The sequence below is a fragment of the Nilaparvata lugens genome, chromosome 1, assembly GCF_014356525.2.
Source record: "Nilaparvata lugens isolate BPH chromosome 1, ASM1435652v1, whole genome shotgun sequence".
Classification (NCBI taxonomy): Eukaryota; Metazoa; Arthropoda; class Insecta; order Hemiptera; family Delphacidae; genus Nilaparvata; species Nilaparvata lugens.
The window spans coordinates 71,773,118-71,792,616 of NC_052504.1; the positions used below are offsets into that span (position 1 = coordinate 71,773,118).

The following is a 19,499-nucleotide window of genomic DNA, read 5'->3' on the forward strand; positions in this document are numbered from 1 at the left end:
TACTTTTTTGAGTTTGTGGTGTTTAACTTACATTGTTGTTAAACATAGCTTGTTTTCCATAGCAGATTGTTATTTATTTATGTTATTATTTATGAAAATGGTAATCTCCTGCGCAGCATATAATTGCACAAAACTTTTTAGGAATAAAACTGGAATATCTTTTCATGCGTAGGTTGAAATTTATACAAATAAATATTGTAAGTTGTAACTGTAATATTATCCTTGGTTATGATGTAGGTGAACTCATTGCAGCATGACAATAAATTAGTTTTGTAGGCTACCGTACCTTATTATTTTCAAAACACATCATAGCTTTGAAGCCGAGATCGCATAACACATTATAACTTAACCGATATCGTTTTTTCCCGTAGCTAGAAATAACCTACAAACACCATGAATCTGAAATAGACACAATCTGAAAGTTTTCCATACGATGTGTGACGTCAAGATGGGTGGATTTGTCAGTAGATGTTGGCTTCAGAGGCTAGACTTCCGAGCGTGTCTATTCTATAACTGGTCTAAGGTAGCCACGTTATATTCTTAACAGTTTTGGATTGACAATAGAAGAAGAGTATAAATATAAGAAGAATAGTATAAATGAGAAGGAGACTTGGCAGTTTTGGATTGAGAATAGTGCTGCTATAGTGAGGTCCACGTTATAATGGCTGTGAAGAAAGATAGGAGAAAAACGTTGCCAAGTCTCTCCATTTTGCCACTGAGTGTACACAGCTGTTACTCAATTCATCTCATTAAATTTTATCTAAATTAATTATCATTTCCTCAATATTAAATAATCAATTTAATGTCAAATTAATCAAGAAAATTTTTTTCCTATAATTTGATTCGAAAATTTGCTTTCACAACTGAGATTGGATTTCTATTTTTATACAAACCTGAAATGGCGGCTAATTTAAAAATCTGTGATACAACAATCTGAATTTCAAAACAACAGAAATTGGGTTATTTGGTAGGTATTCTATTCCAATTTCTTCTAAAAATAATAGAAAAATAAAAATCCTATTCAAAATAAGTAATTTCAATGGAAATAGTTCTGAAATAACTTTTCAATATTATTTATACCGGTATGAGTAGGTCTAACCTATAGGTGTAGGCTAACTGAAGCATGGATGAAGTCTAGGATGGTTAGTTATCAACATTTAAAATGTCATTTCAGATCAGATATTTTAATTTGTGTTTCTCATAGGGTAATGTCTAAAAATTATTTCATTGTTTCAAAAATACATTTTAAATTAATTATATGACTTGTGTACTCAAATATTTTGATAGAATGAAGGAAAAAATGGCGACTGATAATGAATTTTGTTTACTTTTGTACAGTCACTGTCAAAAGTAAAAATTAAATATTCTGGCAAACTGACAACATTGCAAAGCTAGTGAGAGATAGCTCTATCTGTTTTGTTGTATGATAGAAAAGGACGGCAACAGTACAGTATTGTCAATCGTACACTGCCATTATAACATGGACCTCACTATATCCTTTTCTATCATACGTGGTAGGTCCAGAAAGTAAGTTCCGTTTGGTAATCAAATTAAATTGTGTACAGATACAGAAAAGTTATTTATTGCACGAAATTCTACAACTCTTAAACTACTTTTCCACATAACTACCAAAATTTTGCAGACATTTGTCATAGCGAGGCACAAGTTTTTGATACCTTCTTCATAGAAATTTGCCACCTATGTCTTCAACCAGTTGGGAACAGTTTCTTTCAGCTTGTCATCATTGTTGAAGTGTTGACCGCCAAGGAAAGACTTGAGATGTAAGAACAGATGAAAGTCGCTAGGAGCAAGGTCAGGGCTGTAAGGAGGATGGTTAAACACATCCTAGCCAAATCCCTGTAGAAGTTTTTCCATCACATTTGCAGTGTGTGGTCGTGCGTTGATGTAAAGGAAAATAATTTTCAGCTGATAATTTATTTTAAATATTTTTTCATTTAAAACAAAATAAATCAGCTGTTTTGGAACAGCTGTAATTAAAATCCATGTCTTATTTGCAATCAGCTACAACCTATGAGTTATTAGTTCTCTCCTCATAAAACAGCAAGTTTTTGTGGTGTAATGTACTACATATAGGAATACATTTTATTCAACTTTTATTTAAATTTAGTTTACACAGCTTACATAATTATTTTCAGAATTAAATTGTCTACAATTTTTATTGCGAAAAATTATTTGTTTACTGGTCATTAAAAAAAGTTATTAGGCTTCAAACGCAGAAGTCAGTGTTTTTCTACTTAGATTTTTTGCATATTTCAACTTTTTTCTCAAAAACTACTCACAGCTCCCAGACTAGTTTTATTCAATTTTTCAGATATTTTTCCATATGACTCCAGCATAAGTTTTTCAAAAACTAGTCCCCAAACAATTCAGCATTGGTGTATTTCACCAGAGGAACTGAATTCCGGGTGAAAACTTTCACTCTGTATAACTCGCTAATGAAGCATTTATGAATATATGTTTATAAGATTTTTTTCTTATTTTCACCTCTACTATCACGTATTAAATTATTTTACCATAATTAAGAATTACCCTGTAGATGACTATGGTTTTAGTACAGTCTGAGGCAAAATGGAGTTAAATATGAAGAATTGGCAACCCTGTCTCCCATCTTTCTTCACTGCCATCAAGTTATAACGTTCATGTTATATGACAGTATTTGATTGATTCTTAATACTATAAAAACATAGGTCTATCTGAATATAAACACTATATCATTATATAAATTATAACTTATATAATTATTATTACTTCCAATTATAAATACTATTGATTAGTACTAGGCCTATTTTGTTCAATGTCAGTATTTGCTTGAAATTGGTGTTATTATCCTTCTTACTTATTGCGACATCTCATAACTCAGAGAAATTATATCTAAAAGAAAACCATATATTTTCACTTGTAAAATACAGTACCTACTGAAACTGAAAAATTTTGTATCTTCTAGGGAAATCATGTAGGTAGTATAGGCTAATATAGGCCTATATGTCTTGCAAAAAAGTATGATGAATGTATGAGCTACAATCTATCTTCAAAAATTTTCTATGAAATTCTGCATGAATATATAAGTTAAGTAGATAGGAATAAAACGTCTCATTCAAACTCAGACAAAGAATGTTTGTTTATTTAATCAACATCATAATCTTAGCTGTCTCCATAGAGATAGTGAAAGACTTCAGCTGAGGCTTCCGTAACTACCCCCCTCCAGTCTTTACTATCTCTATTATAGAGATGTAAATAGAACTCATAAAAACAAAACATGGAAAACAACATAATAAAACATTTTGGAAATCTTTCCTTACTCATCTTCATTATAGTTCCTTTTCGATCTTCTAATCTCACTCAAATGCACAATTTCATGTCTACCTCGTCCATTGTTGTGTTGCTTTGTACCTCCACTCGGTTCCTATGTAGTAGATCAATCACTTCATATGGTTAAACACATCCTAGCCAAATCCCTGTAGAAGTTTTTCCATCACATTTGCAGTGTGTGGTCGTGCGTTGATGTAAAGGAAAATAATTTTCAGCTGATAATTTATTTTAAATATTTTTTCATTTAAAACAAAATAAATCAGCTGTTTTGGAACAGCTGTAATTAAAATCCATGTCTTATTTGCAATCAGCTACAACCTATGAGTTATTAGTTCTCTCCTCATAAAACAGCAAGTTTTTGTGGTGTAATGTACTACATATAGGAATACATTTTATTCAACTTTTATTTAAATTTAGTTTACACAGCTTACATAATTATTTTCAGAATTAAATTGTCTACAATTTTTATTGCGAAAAATTATTTGTTTACTGGTCATTAAAAAAAGTTATTAGGCTTCAAACGTAGAAGTCAGTGTTTTTCTACTTAGATTTTTTGCATATTTCAACTTTTTTCTCAAAAACTACTCACAGCTCCCAGACTAGTTTTATTCAATTTTTCAGATATTTTTCCATATGACTCCAGCATATGTCTTGCAAAAAAGTATGATGAATGTATGAGCTACAATCTATCTTCAAAAATTTTCTATGAAATTCTGCATGAATATATATATATATATATTTTTTTATAAATTCATAGCTTGATAATTCGAGTATTTTCGACTAAAGATTGCAAAATTCCACATAGGTACTGTAAGGTACCGTATCTAATAAGTTTTTCTACTTAAATATCACTCTGAAATGCTATTTAGGTACTTTTTTCAACGAATTCCGGGGGAGTGCCCCCAGAGGGCAGAGGGCCATGGAATGGTGAGAAGATGTATATCTTTCCTGTAGAGCACACAAATACATATATACTGTAGCCTAATATTAAAACTGCATGGGTAAACTAAAACAAACATTATAGAGTGTCCCAAAAAGAACGCTACATTTAAATTGCAGGCCATTGTTGGTATGTTACGTTCGTAGCACTACTGTTAGCCTATATCTGTTCTGTCATCAGTTGTAATATCTGCGGTTAGTACTTGGTCGACATGGAGTGTAACATGAAGTAGCAACTCATTATAAGTAGGGGAACGCTACATTTATGCCAAACCGAAAAGTTCGTGGAATATTCGGTCGACACATTTCACTAACTTTATAAGTTAAAACACTCATTGGAAAGTTTGAGGAAACATTAGATTTCCAGGACGCCCTTTTCTTGGCCGGTCTATCGAGAACATTGCTGCTGTCAAACCAAAAGTGTGTCACCGTGAGTTCAGAGGGCTCCAGGGAGACACTTCTTTGGTTTAAAAGTGAAAATGAATCAACAAAGTAGTGGAGGGCATTTTTATATGATATTGTGTTCCACAATAAACCGCAAATGCACTCTCCATTGTAATGGAAAATATTGTAGAATTATATTTATAGACGATAATTTAATTAACAAATTAAATTTTCATTTTTTGGAAACCCTACAGTTACGAGATTAGCCATGAATATAATAATATAAGATATGGATAATAAATGGATAAAGCTGCGTTTACACCGAAGTTATTAACAATATGTTAATAACTTAATCCTTATGGATTCTATTAGATTGAACATAACTTACGGTATCATACACATGATGATCATATGTGTTTGTCAAGTTCCGTTCAATCTAATACAATCTATAAGGATTAAGTTACGGTATTAAAATTTTGTTAATAACTTTGGTGTACACGCAGCTTAAGACACAAATAGTTGAGGTTATTAGCATTAATTTATTTACATCACATAAGATTTTCAAGTTAACATCAAGAATCAAATAAGATTTTGAAAATGAATAATAAATTTCTAAATCAAGAACCTAACTATATTTTGACAATAGTTTAGACTATAGACTATATTTTTATTAAATGGAAACTAAGATAAAATGCTTGGTTAAAGCAAGGCTTAGATTAAGTAAATAATTAGTCAAGTCACAAAGAGATGAACTTCTCATAGATTTTCTAGATTCTTGTTATTGTAATATTAAAGTTCAATGATCAATTTAACATGTATAGGCTTATTGAATAATAGCGTACGCGGTACATATTGTAAAGCAAAGTTTTGATTTATGTCGCGGTCATCAATTTTATTACTCAGATTCTTTGTTACCGTTACTAAGAGGAGTACTTTTTTACCATGATTAATATATATATATATATATATTATATATATATATATGTATTATGTTATATATGAATATAACATTTTAAGTTATACCTACATATTCACGTTACTCTGACATTCCAATTGCTAATTTTTTGTTTTGACACTCTGGAGTTGGTTTATTATGGTTCAGTTCTTATTTTATAGACTCGTTTATGGTGATTTTCTTATTCTAAAGGGTTCAGAAATCTAAACGTTTCCAGCGTTCTAAATAGCCTGATACTGGTTATGTTTATTATACTCTCATATTCAAATTGATTGTCATATTTATGAGATTATTTATGTGTAAGTTTAAATAGGTTACCGTAGTGTAGTTTTTTACTTTCCTTGCCCTGTTACCATAGGTAAGGAAAGTATTGCTTTCCGAAAAAATTAAGGTACACCAATTTCTAAATTTCTATACGTTTCAAGGTCCCCTGAGTCCAAAAAAGTGGTATTTGGGTATTGATGTGTGTGTGTGTGTGTGTGTGTGGTGTGTGTGTGTGTGTGTGTGTGTGTGTGTGTGTGTGTATGTAGTGTATGTGCGTCTGTGTACACGATATCTCATGATGAGCTCTATTATTGATGAGCTCTATCAACTGCCACAAGTCCCATATCTGTAAAAAATTCAGGAGCACCGCCCCATCTATGTAAAGTTTGATTTTAGATTCCCAATTATCAGGCTTCAGATACAATTCAAACAAAAAATTTCAAGTGGAAAAGATTGAGCATAAAAATCTCTACAATAATTAATGTCTAGTAACATTTTCACCTAAAATTGAAAATAAGCTCGAAATTCGAGAAAATGAGATTATTCAATTGCAAACTGTTGTCAACTGTTGATTCTATTAAATCATTCACGATGAAGAGATAGCAGACTTCGTATTTCTGCAGCGCTATTATCCTGTCAAAAGCTGGCTTATAGTAGACTCTAAGTAGAATAGTAGACTTGAGATGCGCGTGAACACTAGCGTCAGTTGATCAATTTTCATAACGGCAAGGAAAGTTGTGTGAGTGTGCCACACCAGATTTTTAATTTTATACACTACCTATAATTTATTATATATTCTACAGAGTTGATGAAAATTATGGAAACAGCCTTATTTCTGTTAATTTGAAAATTGGGGATTTTATTTGTATTGAAAAAAATTTTGTGACTGCAAAACTCTGGACTGCCATTTTGAATACAAATTCAGTTTTTAAGTGGGAAGGTGGACATGATTTTGATACAGATCGAATTTCAAAAGAAAATGAATGGCGAAAACCGCATATCAATATGAAGTTGTAGGCTATTCAAGATGACGGACCAAAATCATGATCTCACACAAAACTTGTCTTATCCACTTCCAATTTGAAAGTTAGCCATATAAGTAGCCTAGATCAATCAGGATGAATATGAATCACGTTGCAAATAGGTGGTTACCTGAAAATTTTCAAAATAGATGAGACTTCACAAGATATTTTACTACTTATTCTATGAACATTCTAATGGTAACAAAAACAAAACTATAACTGGATATTTATCGTTTGATGGCTGATATTGAAGCTTAATTCGTTCAAAAAATCGGTGATTAAATAATAATAATAATATTGAAATGTTCTACAAAATAGGCTACATGATTCAATAACCAATATTATAATAAATAAGGGTTCAATCAATATTAAAGATTGTACAGACTATTGATAATTTTAAAATTATTTCAGTAGGCTACAGTGATTTTCCTCTCTATGAGAATTACGTTTTTTTCTGATGAAAATTAAGGCAGAAAAATACTTGCAAACACAAACATGTTGAGACATTTATTTTTTTCTAACTATTTCAGTCTTGTATCCATTCTTAATGAACGATAAAACGTCTTTAGTGTTATTTTTATACAAGTTCAAAACTGGATTACCAGAATTTAAACAAATTATTTACAAAGTACATACTGTACAATCCCATTACAGTCTTGTAATGTCGTTCTGTCGTTCAACTGTCAAATTTCAACAAAATAAGTTGATTCCGTGATAAGAAAAAATATCCAGTCTTGGATCACAAAATTGATCCCAGAAGACGTACCATACAAATGATGTTTTCACATTGTAAATAACATTATAATAGGGTTTAAATTATTTACAATATATTGAGAGCATACTATAATCTACAATTCTCAAATTCGCTCTACTTTCAGCCAGCCTACTGTTTGGCAGCAAGCAGTATTTCTCTTCTGAAAATTCCACTTTTAGGCTATATAAAATCAATATCCTATCAAACAAAACATAGGAATATAAAGCTTCATTACGATTTAGGATACACTTACTTATGTGGGCTGTTGCTGTTGTTTTTACAATTTAATTATTTATAGATTTTCACAGAATAATTTGGGATATGATGAGTTATTTATGTACTAATTTTGTTGTTGATAATATCCATGATAAGGTAGATCGGTTTCAGTTGGTGAGTCTTTGAACGATACTTGGCCAGAACTATCCAGCATCTGATAGGAATGTATTCGATCAGCCTGCACCCTTCGATCTGGCAGAGCGAATCCAGCCAAGTTGTACTTGTGTGGTGGGCTGTGATAGAAGCTGCTGTGACCATAGCTGCCATAGTTGTGGTGCAGATCCGGCTTGCAAAGCTTGAAGAAGCCTATAACTCCTGGTACCACCAGTGCTATGAATCCGAGCACTTTCTTGAATGATGCAAGTCCAAGTATCAATGGCAGGAAAAGTAGGAGTTTCAGTTTGAATAGTTTCAGAATTATCAGCATCGGAATGAAGAGCTTCTTGAACTTGGTCCTAGCTGCAACACAAACATCCAAACAACACAATGGATCGTCAGTTGATTATATATTATTGTAATGTTGATTTTATTTAAAGCTCATAGATTAAGTAATAATAGAATAAATTATTTAGACAACAATGCTGGATAGGATGAATAATGATATATTTTGGGATACTGGATTCCCTCTTCAACATATAAGGCAAGGATTTATAACATTTATTCATTATTCATTCTTGAAAAAGTTAGACATTGTACACTTCACAAATACATTACCGTATTAGGTACTGGATTGAAATATCAATGATGAAAACGATAGCATAGTACTATTTGGCCTATATTGTTTCAATTACCGTACTTTCAGAGATACACAAAATATAGATTTGGTGCATTATAGCCTATACAGATCAAGCATAAAATACAGTAGATACAAAAATCACAGAAGTATGAGATTTATTTAAAATTGAATTTTCAAGTTCTCATTCAATGAATGGCTGAAATCTGAAATATTGACAACAAACCCAACATTTTTTATATTTACTGTAAAAAAGTGGATTTGTGATTTGTGTGGCTTTTGTTGGTGGAGAGCCTTTTGCGGGAAGGTCCCACCTCGCCTGATTTGAACAGTCTATGTGCCTTACGACTGTCATACTTCAGTCGGGTCCGACAGTTCAACGTTCCCATCCGATAAACACGGGAGTGACCTGGTTATTTTTGATGATAATTGTGTTGGAACCTGGGATCTCTAAGCTACAGTAATAGACTAATATAATGTAGCTAATTGAGCTATGTTGAAAATATAATAGAATTTAATGAATGAATATATAAAATGAGATTGAATTATTTCTTGTATAGGATAAGTAGAACATGGTGGGTTGTGAGTGTGACTGTTCCGAACAATAATTTATCCATTTTTATATTTTTTATTCAATTCTAGATTTTATCATATCACCATACTATTCTACCATACTACATCAATAAAGTACCGTATTGACAAGCTATTTGAAAATAGTTGAGCAACTTACAGAAGGGACTGTCGTTCTTGTCCTCGAGTGTGTCGATTTCACTGTAGATCTCGTCGATGAACCTGGGCGCATATCTGCCTTGCACGGTGACGTCATCGGGCACCTGCACCTCGAATGCAGCCGACTTGACGAAGCGCTCAACTTTGCGCATCACGAACTTGACGAACTGGTCCCATTCTGGCTCCTCGGCACGCGGCTCCGTTGAGAACTCGTACGGCTCGGTGGCGAGGCGACGCAGCTCCTCTTTGGGCATTCTTACCAACCGCACATTCTCCGTCAGGTTGTATTTATCCTGTGAAAAGTTTTGTTGGTTTATTAATCAGTTTTCACTCTCCACAATATCATCAAACAAAATAAAATATATAGCTAGGGATATATATATCATAAGGAATAAATTTTCTTGTTTAAGAAAAAAATGTAATTTTAAATATGATTCGTGCATTTATGTCACAGCTCAAAGGACTAACAGACAATTCTTATATAACCGAGAAACAAATATCCGAATATTATCGTGACAATGTGATAAAGCATTGGGCTACTTCGTTTATAGAGAATGACTTAGTCAGACCGAATATATTGGTAGGTGAATTTGTTTAATTATTTGACAGTCAATGTGTCCGTTAGTTATATATTGGGTCATTCACCGAAATATCATATTCGAATGTAAATACTGTACACCCTGTGACAATAAATATTGTCAAATAAATACTGTATTTTATTGCTAGGTACTCATCTGTCAATTCTGTATATTTGAACCTTATCATCTTCATCTAAGGATTAACATCTCATTGGATTAGGACAGTTAAAATGTAATTAGGATACTATATCTAATCTGCGATAGTCCAATAATTGTTTGGAATACAACTATCAACGTATAATTTCCCAGGCAAATAATATAATTATTATATATTATAATAATAAATATATAATGATATGGAAAAAATGTAACTGAACATGTCCTATCACTGAAAGTTTGCTCTTTTTGTGGAGGATTTTTAAAAATCCGATAGACGGGTGAAAGTGTGGAATGAGATCATACTTGAATACGTCTGGTCTACCATTTGAAGATGTGAAAGAGATATCGAATACAGTTTCCTTTCTAAAGTGTTCTCAATGAGGTCATCGACTGTTTTATCCAAAGCTCACATACGGTAGGTACCGTAACGCCGGTGCTATGCTTACCTGTGTTTCTCTTGTCAAACATTTATTTCACATTGTTAGGAGAAAATTGTTATTTCCCATAACATCAGACATTTATTTTTAAAATTTCCAATTTCTGGTCTCTGCTTCTAACAGAGTACGGTAATTTTTGCAAATTGGAATTTTTTGATGGAAGAAAACAATTCAGGAAGAACTTATCATTTAGTTTTTCTATGTTAGAATTGGAATTGAATTTTCTATTTGGAATTGAATTTGATGTATTATTACAGTTGAAGGGTCAAGTGAATGGAGAAATCAAGGAGATTGTTAGCTTGATGTGAAAAGTATTCGAGATTTGTTCAGATGATAATTAATATTCAAGCACACTAATGGATTATCCAAATACGGTATGAAAATATTTAGTTTAGTATAATATGTTAATTAATAACCATGAATAAACATCAAATCTATTATGAATATAATGATAATTATTATTCTATTATACAGATCACAATATGATTTTCTCAGAGAAATAAACGTCAATACGTCATAATATAAAATCTACGAAAATAACTGCATTTTTTCAGCTAGGTACCAAATAACGTGTTCGCGTAGACACCATTATTAGAGGATAATAATACTGTACAGTACACTCATGAACTGTCATTCTGGTAGGCTATTTACTGTAGTAGACTTTACACATGTCTATGTAATGCAGTGTAGGATTGAGTACCGTAGTTAGTTGATAGGATTCAATAGTGGAAATTCGAATGTAAATTTCCAGCTCTATATATATTAACTTTATCATCATAATGTATTATTAGTATTTTGTTATTGTCTTGTGAATTAGGTTGTTACAGTATCTATGAGGCGTTTTTAATAATACTTTTGGACTTGATAAATTGAAAAATTCCATAAGAATTAATTTTATTTTTATAAAGTGGACATTTTATATGTTACAGTGTTACTGTGGACAGTTTATATGATTGAAAAGTGAATTGAATTAAGTGGTCAATATTCAAGCTCAAAATAGTGTACAAAAATGTTTAGTTCACACTTTGATTACGGGAAGATGCATATTAGCTATAAAAATGTCGGTGTGACAGTATATTCAATAAAAGGATCTCTCTACCAACAAACCCTATATTATATTATAAAATCACATAAATAGCCGTATAAATTAATATTAACCTACCTACCGTATATAAATAAGTCGCCCATATAATGCTTTATCATTATTACCTATATCTGATTGCAAGTTCTTAGATATTATATACCACTTATAATTCAATACGGTATTATTGCATATAATGTCAGTAATAATAGGCTCACCTGAAGGAGGAACTCGTCAAAAGTGGACAAAACGCGATGTTTGAAGCACTCGTACAAATCGCCTTCCAGACACAATTGATTGGCTCTAGCCAGATAGGGATCTGCGTCCGGCGGCTCCTCAATGCCCAGCCACTGCAGCAAGTTCTTGCCTTGCCGGTCGGTTTGCGGCTGATCTGATCCACTGGCAACTTCTTGTTTTTCGGGATTTATTTGATCACTTGGGGTAGCGACACTTTCAGGATGTGTATGATCACTGACGGGAGACGGATGTTCACTGACGGCAACTGTCACCGAACTGTCGGACGACACGGACACGTTGACACGACCGACGCCCAACGTACAGGCGATCAGCGCGTAAAACAGGAGCGACGCCGGTGAAGACATGCTGGTCGTCATTGAGGAAGCGGCGGCGGCGGCGGCGACAGCAAAGAAAGTTGCAGCAACGGTCACACGCACGGTCAAGGTTGCTGCCTACACTAACCTCTACTGTTTGATCTTCCTGGCGCTCGTCACACAATGGTACTGACATTGAAAGTAGACGGTGAAGAGCGGCGAGAAAGAGCGAGCGAGAGAGAGAGAGTACAAGAGAACGTGTGAGGGAAGACTAGTGAACAAAGAAAGGATGAGAAAAGAAGACAGGGTGAAAAATATGCGAGAGAGAGTACAAGAGAACGAGTGAGGCGAAAGAATAGTGAACAGAGGAAGGATGAGAAAAGAAAACACGATGAAAAATATACGAGTTTTGAAAGGTGATGAAGTGAGATGAGGGGCACACGAAAGGAAACAAGGAAGGAGACTGATTACAGAAGAAAAGGACGAGAGAATTCAAGTGAGAAGGAAACGTGATGAAGAGAGAGATGGAGCATGACAAAGATAGAATATGAATAAGAGAGACAATGCTAGAGAATATGTTAGAAGTTGCAGGAGAGAAAAATATTGGAGGGAGAGTACTTAATATTATTAGAATGGTCGGAAATGGGAGAGAAAATCATTGAGAAGAACTTATAGGTGGGGGAGGAATGAAGATGAAGAGGAAGCTGAAAATGGATGAAAAAGTGGTAAAAATTGTGTTGAAAGAGTAAAGTGATAATGATGAAGAGATGAGGTATTGTAGAAAGCTGGTGAAAGATATGAGTAAAACGAGAAAAGAGAGTGGAGAAATGGATAGGATGATTTTCATAATAGATGGAAAGAGGATGTAAAGGAAGTGGAGAGGAAGAGATCGCAATATAATAAAGGGAACGAAATTAGATAATTATGGGAATGAGTTTCAACAGGGTAGCCTACATAACATCAGGAGGAAGCGGAAGAAGGAAGATGAGAGAAAAGATGACGAGGAGAAGCAGTGAGAATTTGAGACAAGCTAGCGAGAAACAATAGAATAATGTGAAAAGAGAAAGAAATAGAGAGAACGAGTTGTAATAATGTTAGAGGAGGCAGCACTACGAAGAATTGTAGAAAGGAAAACGAACATAACTAGGAGATAGAGACTAGAAGTAAAATGAAGAGACGTGCTGGTGATAAGGATTGAAGATGGGAAGAAAAATAAAGAGAGATAGAGAAGTAAGAAAGAATGTGTTTGAAAGAGTAAAAATGTGGTGTGGATGAGTGGAGAAGGCTGAGACGACCTACATTCGACCAGGTCCTAGGTCGTTGGCTTTATAGCGACCTATTGCTGTGTTGTGTGACATAGTATGTATAGCATGGCTTGCCTTTTGACCGACCAGTCATTACCGCATCTCCTCTGTGTTCTTATAGCAGGCTACATGTTGCGCGACACGAGTCACGAGTCACGAGTCTCGACACACGTCGCATGTCACACACTGATTATTTTGGCCGGTTTTGTGACCTAGAACACGGTCACAACGTTCAGTGCTTCACTCACAAAAAGTATGATTCGGCCGGTGTAGCATGTAAATAAAGACACATTTAATGACAAGACATGTTCGAAGAAGAAAAAGAAGAAGCTCAGGATTATGCCCTCAAGACTCCTACAGAGAACCTCTCTTTCTAGATACCTTGCTTATGAGTGACTAGTACCTTGATTATGGATACTAAACGTATCCATAATCAAAGCTAGTACTTAACATATTCGTTGTGAATGAAGATAATAGGAGATGGATGAACTATCCAGTTCTAGCTTTGCTCCCAACTTTCAGGATATCAGAAAGTTAATTTTATTAAGAACTCATAGCTCAGTTGATGGAGCTGGCCTGAAGCAGTACCCCTCTTCCAATCGCAATCCTGAGAGCACGTCACTTTATTGTTATCCATTTAAAGAAATTACCAAATCGATTTTTTTACTTCATGTCAGACAATTCGAGGGAAAAGGTGGAGAATGTTGAACAATTTTAAGGAAAAATTATAACACTCAAGTTCACAGCCAAGATTTATTTTAAATATGTCTACTCCACTAGAGTTAGCTGAGCAAGATTTGAAGTTAATGTTTGTCACATAAAATCATATTTTTTAATACGGTACATTTAATGAAAGTACCTACTTATAATATAGGCAGTCTAGGCTATTAATCATGGAATTTATAGAATAAGTTTTTGGATAGACTCAACTCGAGATGAAATGATAATAAATAACAGGAAGAAGGGTATCAAGTTATATAAAATTCAGTAAGTGTAAACCAATATGGTTTTTTTTGTAGTCTTCAGTGGTATGCGGAAAGACAGATGTGGAATAAAAATTTATGAGTGGAGGAACTTGTAGAACAAATCTAGCTGTGATGGCTAGATTTGGATACATATAAGAAAGTTTTCAAATATCTCTTAAAACATCCCACATCTAATAAAGTTTTCAACCGCAGCAGGCCTAGTAGATGTTTTCAGATTGACAATATTGTGACCCAACACTCACCGAAGAAATAATATTCTAGATAAAAGCTTATGAGCACGGAGGAGAGAGCACTTATTCTTTCTTTCTTCTGTGCTATGAGGTTTCATAGTAGGGGATCGCACCATATTTTTCCCTAGGGACACAAAAATATTTAATACGGTGACGGTCCTTCCAAAAGGACACTTGAGCTTTAGCTCTCCCAGACTGCACTGCGTTGTTCAATCTCTCAATCAAGTTAATAAGAGGATCCACTCTACCAACAAATAGCAAGTTGGTATCCTATGGTGTAACGCTTTAGATAAGAGTTTTTCCATTCACTTTCAGTTTTACTGTTAAGAAGAATGTGTGGGTGCTAATGACGTGCCTTATCTGAGAAGCAACAATGGTGAATCTAAGATCTTAGTTACAGTTACAGAGACAGCTACTTTGAACCAACTTCCCTACCGTGCTTGGTGTCACAATGTTGTCGTTATGCACAGTTGATATTTATGTAATTTTCTGCTTGTTACAACCGTTTTTCTGTTGTCAAAATCTTCATCAATGACAGCAAACGCACGCGCACGCCTGAGCGCGAGCTCATGCATCACAGCCGTGCGTGAAAAATTTTTCATAAGACAGTGAATGGATCCCTCATGCGTAAAACGTAGTTTTCCGACTTTTCTCCGCTATTGTTGACAGCGTCTCGAATTTTCTTTCTCTTTGATATTCTTCCTTTCCCTTGAGTGTTATGATGTGCTGGAGGGGCGCCTACTGCAAGTGAAAACTCCTGTCGTTTGTCATGATAGTTCGATTTCAATCGTCAGTACGTGAGAAACTACAAAACCGACTGTCAAACACACACGCAGGAGTAAGTACACCAAGTTATATATTCAAGTGAAATACCGTATAGTTCTCGATGATGCGAGTAACTATTTTCTATTATTCATTTATATCCAATATTATTTTTTTTTATTCTAATTGCACCTGAGGATAGGATAAATCTTCTAAGATGTATACCGTAGTGTTTTAAATGAATGTTTAATGTGGTTTTATAATTTGAAAAAGTTTATTGTTTTGTAAAAATAGATAAAAGGTAATTTTGAAAAAAGGGTACAAAAAGCATTTTATTTCTATAGCCCTTGATATTCATAATTACCAATATAGGTATTTTTTTAATAATTGGAATATTATATGATGTGTGAGCACACACGAAAGCATGCTCCTGTAAAATATTAATTTTTATTTAATTAAAGTGGATTTTTGACAAAAGTCTATTCTAAGTCTATTCAATAATTGGAATATTTCTATAGCAGCTGATAGATCTCTTTCTGCTTAGATCTATCAAAACAAGTACATTCAAAGGAAACATTTATCAATTTTTTTTAATCACCACTTTTTCAAAATTTAATTAAGTCTTTGACAAACATTTCTGAAGAGACTTCTCTACCAACTACTAGTCTATTCATTATGATATCTGTTTTAACCATTTACCGCATGTCGCATTACTCAAAATGTAGATTTCTATTTACATTGACAGTGTTGGTAAGTTTGATAGTTACTCAATTATTTTAGAATAAAAATAATGCATTTTTTTCTTATTCACGGTAACGTAGTTATAGCTATTGAAATGAATAATTATTTTTGAATAAAAAAATTAATTACAAAGCAGTGAAATTATATATTATGCAATAAATTTTAGAATTAAAATTCTTACCTAGAAACTAGTTTCAGTAAGAGTAGTTCATTCTTGAATAATTCAAGTTCTAATATCTTATTAAAAAGTTTATATTATAGTAATTTGATTAGCTATGACTACAAATAAAGTGTATAGTGTATGCTATCACCAGTTATTATTAGCTATGATTAGAGTAACTTTGTTATATGGTTATATAATTACTGTAGCTATAATCAGCTATACAGTATGACAGCTAAATTCGGGTGAATAGCTTATTTGTTGATAAATCCAGTTTTGAGCGTACTGTGTATCAAAAATGATATAATTCCATAAAACCTTTTCTAAATAACCAGCTGAATAGAAACGTAAAAAAAAAGATTTTGAGAAATCTAGAAGCATGTAGAAAAAATAAACAATAATTGGCACCGGTTAGCAACGTATTAAATAATAACTTAGGGAATAGACCAATAACTTGAGAAACTGACAAGTACCGTGCCGTAGCTTCTTTTTGAAAAATGAATTCCACAGATTCCTTGAATCTCTAACTCAATTAGGTATTTGAGTTTCAACCTTTGAACAAATTGTATGAGTTTGTTCTATATACATAAAAATGAATGTCTGTTTGTGTGTTTGTTCCCTATAGACTCCAATTCTACTTGACAGAACGGCATGAAAGTTTGGGAATATGTTCTGTGAATATTGGGGATGGTTTCTGACCAGAAATTTTAATAGGGTGGCTAATAATAATATTATTTATTAATCCATTTTACAGACCTGTTTTCGAAATTTTTGGCCGAGCGGCTACCGAAGAACGGAAAGATGATCATGATTCAAGATCATATTGAGATAATATGATTTAGCATCTAAAGTTACCAGCTGTATAATAAAAACGTCACCCTGTGATAAATTGTGTACTGGTATTAAAACGGTAGTTTGGAGTTGAAGTTAGTGTAGTTGATTGTTACCAGCTGTAGATAATCGTTCCTTAGAAGACCTAACAAATAATTATCACTCCCCTATCATTGAGAAACTGAAAAATGTTGGGAAAAAATTATTCACCTCATGGAATAGAGTTGTTCATATTGCATTCATTAATTTTTACTGAAGAATGACAGACTAATTTACATTTTTTTTTAATTTAGCCTATCTTATATTCATCCTAAAATGGAAGATGGAATGAATATGGAATTCTGTGTAAATTCATAGTACATCGCATATTTCCTGGACCATCTATTGACAATAAACAACTATAAAAACAAATTCATCTTTGAAACACTGATTTAACCTATTTTTTCTTTAATTCAACACTTTACTTTCGGAATAATAAATGCTGCATGACTAAGCACATAGGAAGTCCGTATTGAGATAAAATATGAAAATATTGATTTTGTGATAAATTTAATGATTCACCAAATAAAGTCAAGTGTGACATGAGATACATTGACTTTTTTACTTTTTTACGAAGTTCGCCGGGTAAGCTAGTTGTTCTATAATTAATCATTTATAAATTGAAATATTTGATTGATACCATACTGCATATCCTCATCTATACTTTATGTTGGATTAATAAAATAAGACCAATTATTAAAATTTTGTTTTCAGATGGAATACGTTTTACAAATACTATCTCTCATGTTGGGTCTTGTAAGGGCAACAGATCGACCAGTTATCGGAATATTGACACATGAAATCACCTCTGATCAACTAAGGAACATCACTTCAAATTCCACATCTTTCCTACCAACCTCTTATGTGAAAGCTGTTGAAGGATCAGGTGCCAGGGTTGTGCCGATTTTTTTGGGAAAAGATGAAGAATATTACTTGTAAGTTTTACCATGGTGAATCATGATGGCCTGAAACTATATGCTAAAATAATATTTTATTAGCCATTTTTGAATTGCTAGTTTTGCCAAGCTGAGACAGGTATCCTTTAATCTGTAGACTCAATCTGTTTTCTGTGATAGTAAAAAATTCTAGTCTGGAAAATATTAATATAAATATTTAGAATTTATGAAGAATTATCATACCATGCAGAACTAAAATTATTTTTTGAGTATAGCTCCATACACTAGCCACTTCACTAAAAGAATAATTTCTTACTTTTTCTCTTCAATAACCTTAATTTACTTATTGTACATAAATATCCAAAATAATAATATTTTCAATTATTGATAGTTTATATCAATTTTGATATTAATATTATTAAATTGATAATGTTATCACATAAATCTTCTATTTGTATATTTTTCCCTTCACTCACTCGGACAGTGAATTCCTTGTTCACTTTGCTAGATATCTGAAGAAGAGAAGTGCTCTAGTAGTCTTATTTTTTCTATTTAATTTGAAATCTATATAAATGAGAGATCTTATTAACTTCATGTAAAAAACCATCAATGACAAGTCATTTTGTACCAAATAAAATCCTAGTAAACAGTTCCAATTTTTTTTATACAATGGTAGTTTTAGGTCAAGTAGCTGAGGTATTTGACTTTAAAATTCATTCTTGTAAAAAATGTTTTGCTGTTGATGAACACGAACGACGTATTTAGATAATAAATAAAATAAGGGAATCATACCATAGAGCTCAGACAAAATTGGAAATCAAACCAAAGTCGTGAATACTCCTTTCAACTATAACTTATTGAACTGAAAAGGTATTTTCGGAATATACATTACCAATCTATCAATATGTAAGTGTACTTATCTCTTTGCTTGAAAAAGATGAATTGTTAATCGTGATATTTTCTTCATTTTCAGGGATCTAATGAAAAATATCAATGGCCTCCTCTACCCGGGAGGAGATGCTGACTTTGATGTGGCAAATGGTTATGCTTCAACTGGTCACATATTATACAAAATGGCCAAAAAGGTGTTCATCATTTTCTAATTGTATCAAATTGTTTAGTTACTCATACATGATTTGATATGTTGTAAAATGTGATGACTTCATACATGATGACTTGATCATGGAATTGAATAGAGACAGTCTTTATCAAGTTAGGAATGTTTTATATACCATGATGTAGACTAATATAGTTTCTTTAGTAATAATGCAAAGTAAGAATAAGTCATTGGTATAAAATGTATTTATAATTAATTAAATATCTAATACAGATTAGTCAGCAATTTGCCTATGATTATG

The 19,499-nt window shown here is 32.8% G+C and overlaps 2 protein-coding genes across 9 annotated transcripts in view; one reads left to right on the forward strand and one right to left on the reverse strand.

Moving 5' to 3' along the window:
- Positions 1-64: 64 nt before the first annotated feature.
- LOC111053436 (gamma-glutamyl hydrolase A) overlaps positions 65-19,499 on the forward strand; it is a 24,184-nt gene continuing 4,749 nt past the window's right edge. Inside the window, exons 1-3 of one of the 8 annotated variants that reach the window (XM_039441892.1) lie at positions 65-168; positions 17,960-18,180; positions 19,115-19,226. In XM_039441892.1, the coding sequence (XP_039297826.1) occupies positions 17,960-18,180; positions 19,115-19,226 (333 nt within the window). In that variant the 5' untranslated portion in view covers positions 65-168. Of the gene's footprint in view, positions 169-1,110; positions 1,143-1,499; positions 1,528-10,327; positions 10,539-10,559; positions 10,935-15,439; positions 15,551-15,969; positions 16,225-17,818; positions 17,831-17,959; positions 18,181-19,114; positions 19,227-19,499 lie in introns of those variants that run through there. The other 7 variants (XM_039441887.1, XM_039441900.1, XM_022340330.2 and 4 more) reach the window with 7 other exon arrangements.
- Positions 6,363-13,627, reverse strand: LOC111053435. The gene is made up of 3 exons (XM_022340326.2): positions 11,860-13,627; positions 9,388-9,679; positions 6,363-8,383 (listed from the first exon to the last, which is right to left on the reverse strand). Exons 1-3 carry the CDS (start codon positions 12,253-12,255, stop codon positions 7,989-7,991), a joined length of 1,083 nt encoding a protein of 360 aa, XP_022196018.1. The 5' UTR covers positions 12,256-13,627; the 3' UTR covers positions 6,363-7,988.

Coding starts and splice junctions, on each gene's coding strand:
- LOC111053435 (XM_022340326.2), bottom strand. CDS start 12,255: ATGACGACCAGCATGTCTTCACCGGCGTCGCTCCTGTTTTACGCGCTG. Junction 9,680..11,859: donor TTGACGAGTTCCTCCTTCAG/GTGAGCCTATTA, acceptor AACTTTTCACAG/GATAAATACAACCTGACGGA. Junction 8,384..9,387: donor CAAGAACGACAGTCCCTTCT/GTAAGTTGCTCA, acceptor TTTGTGTTGCAG/CTAGGACCAAGTTCAAGAAG.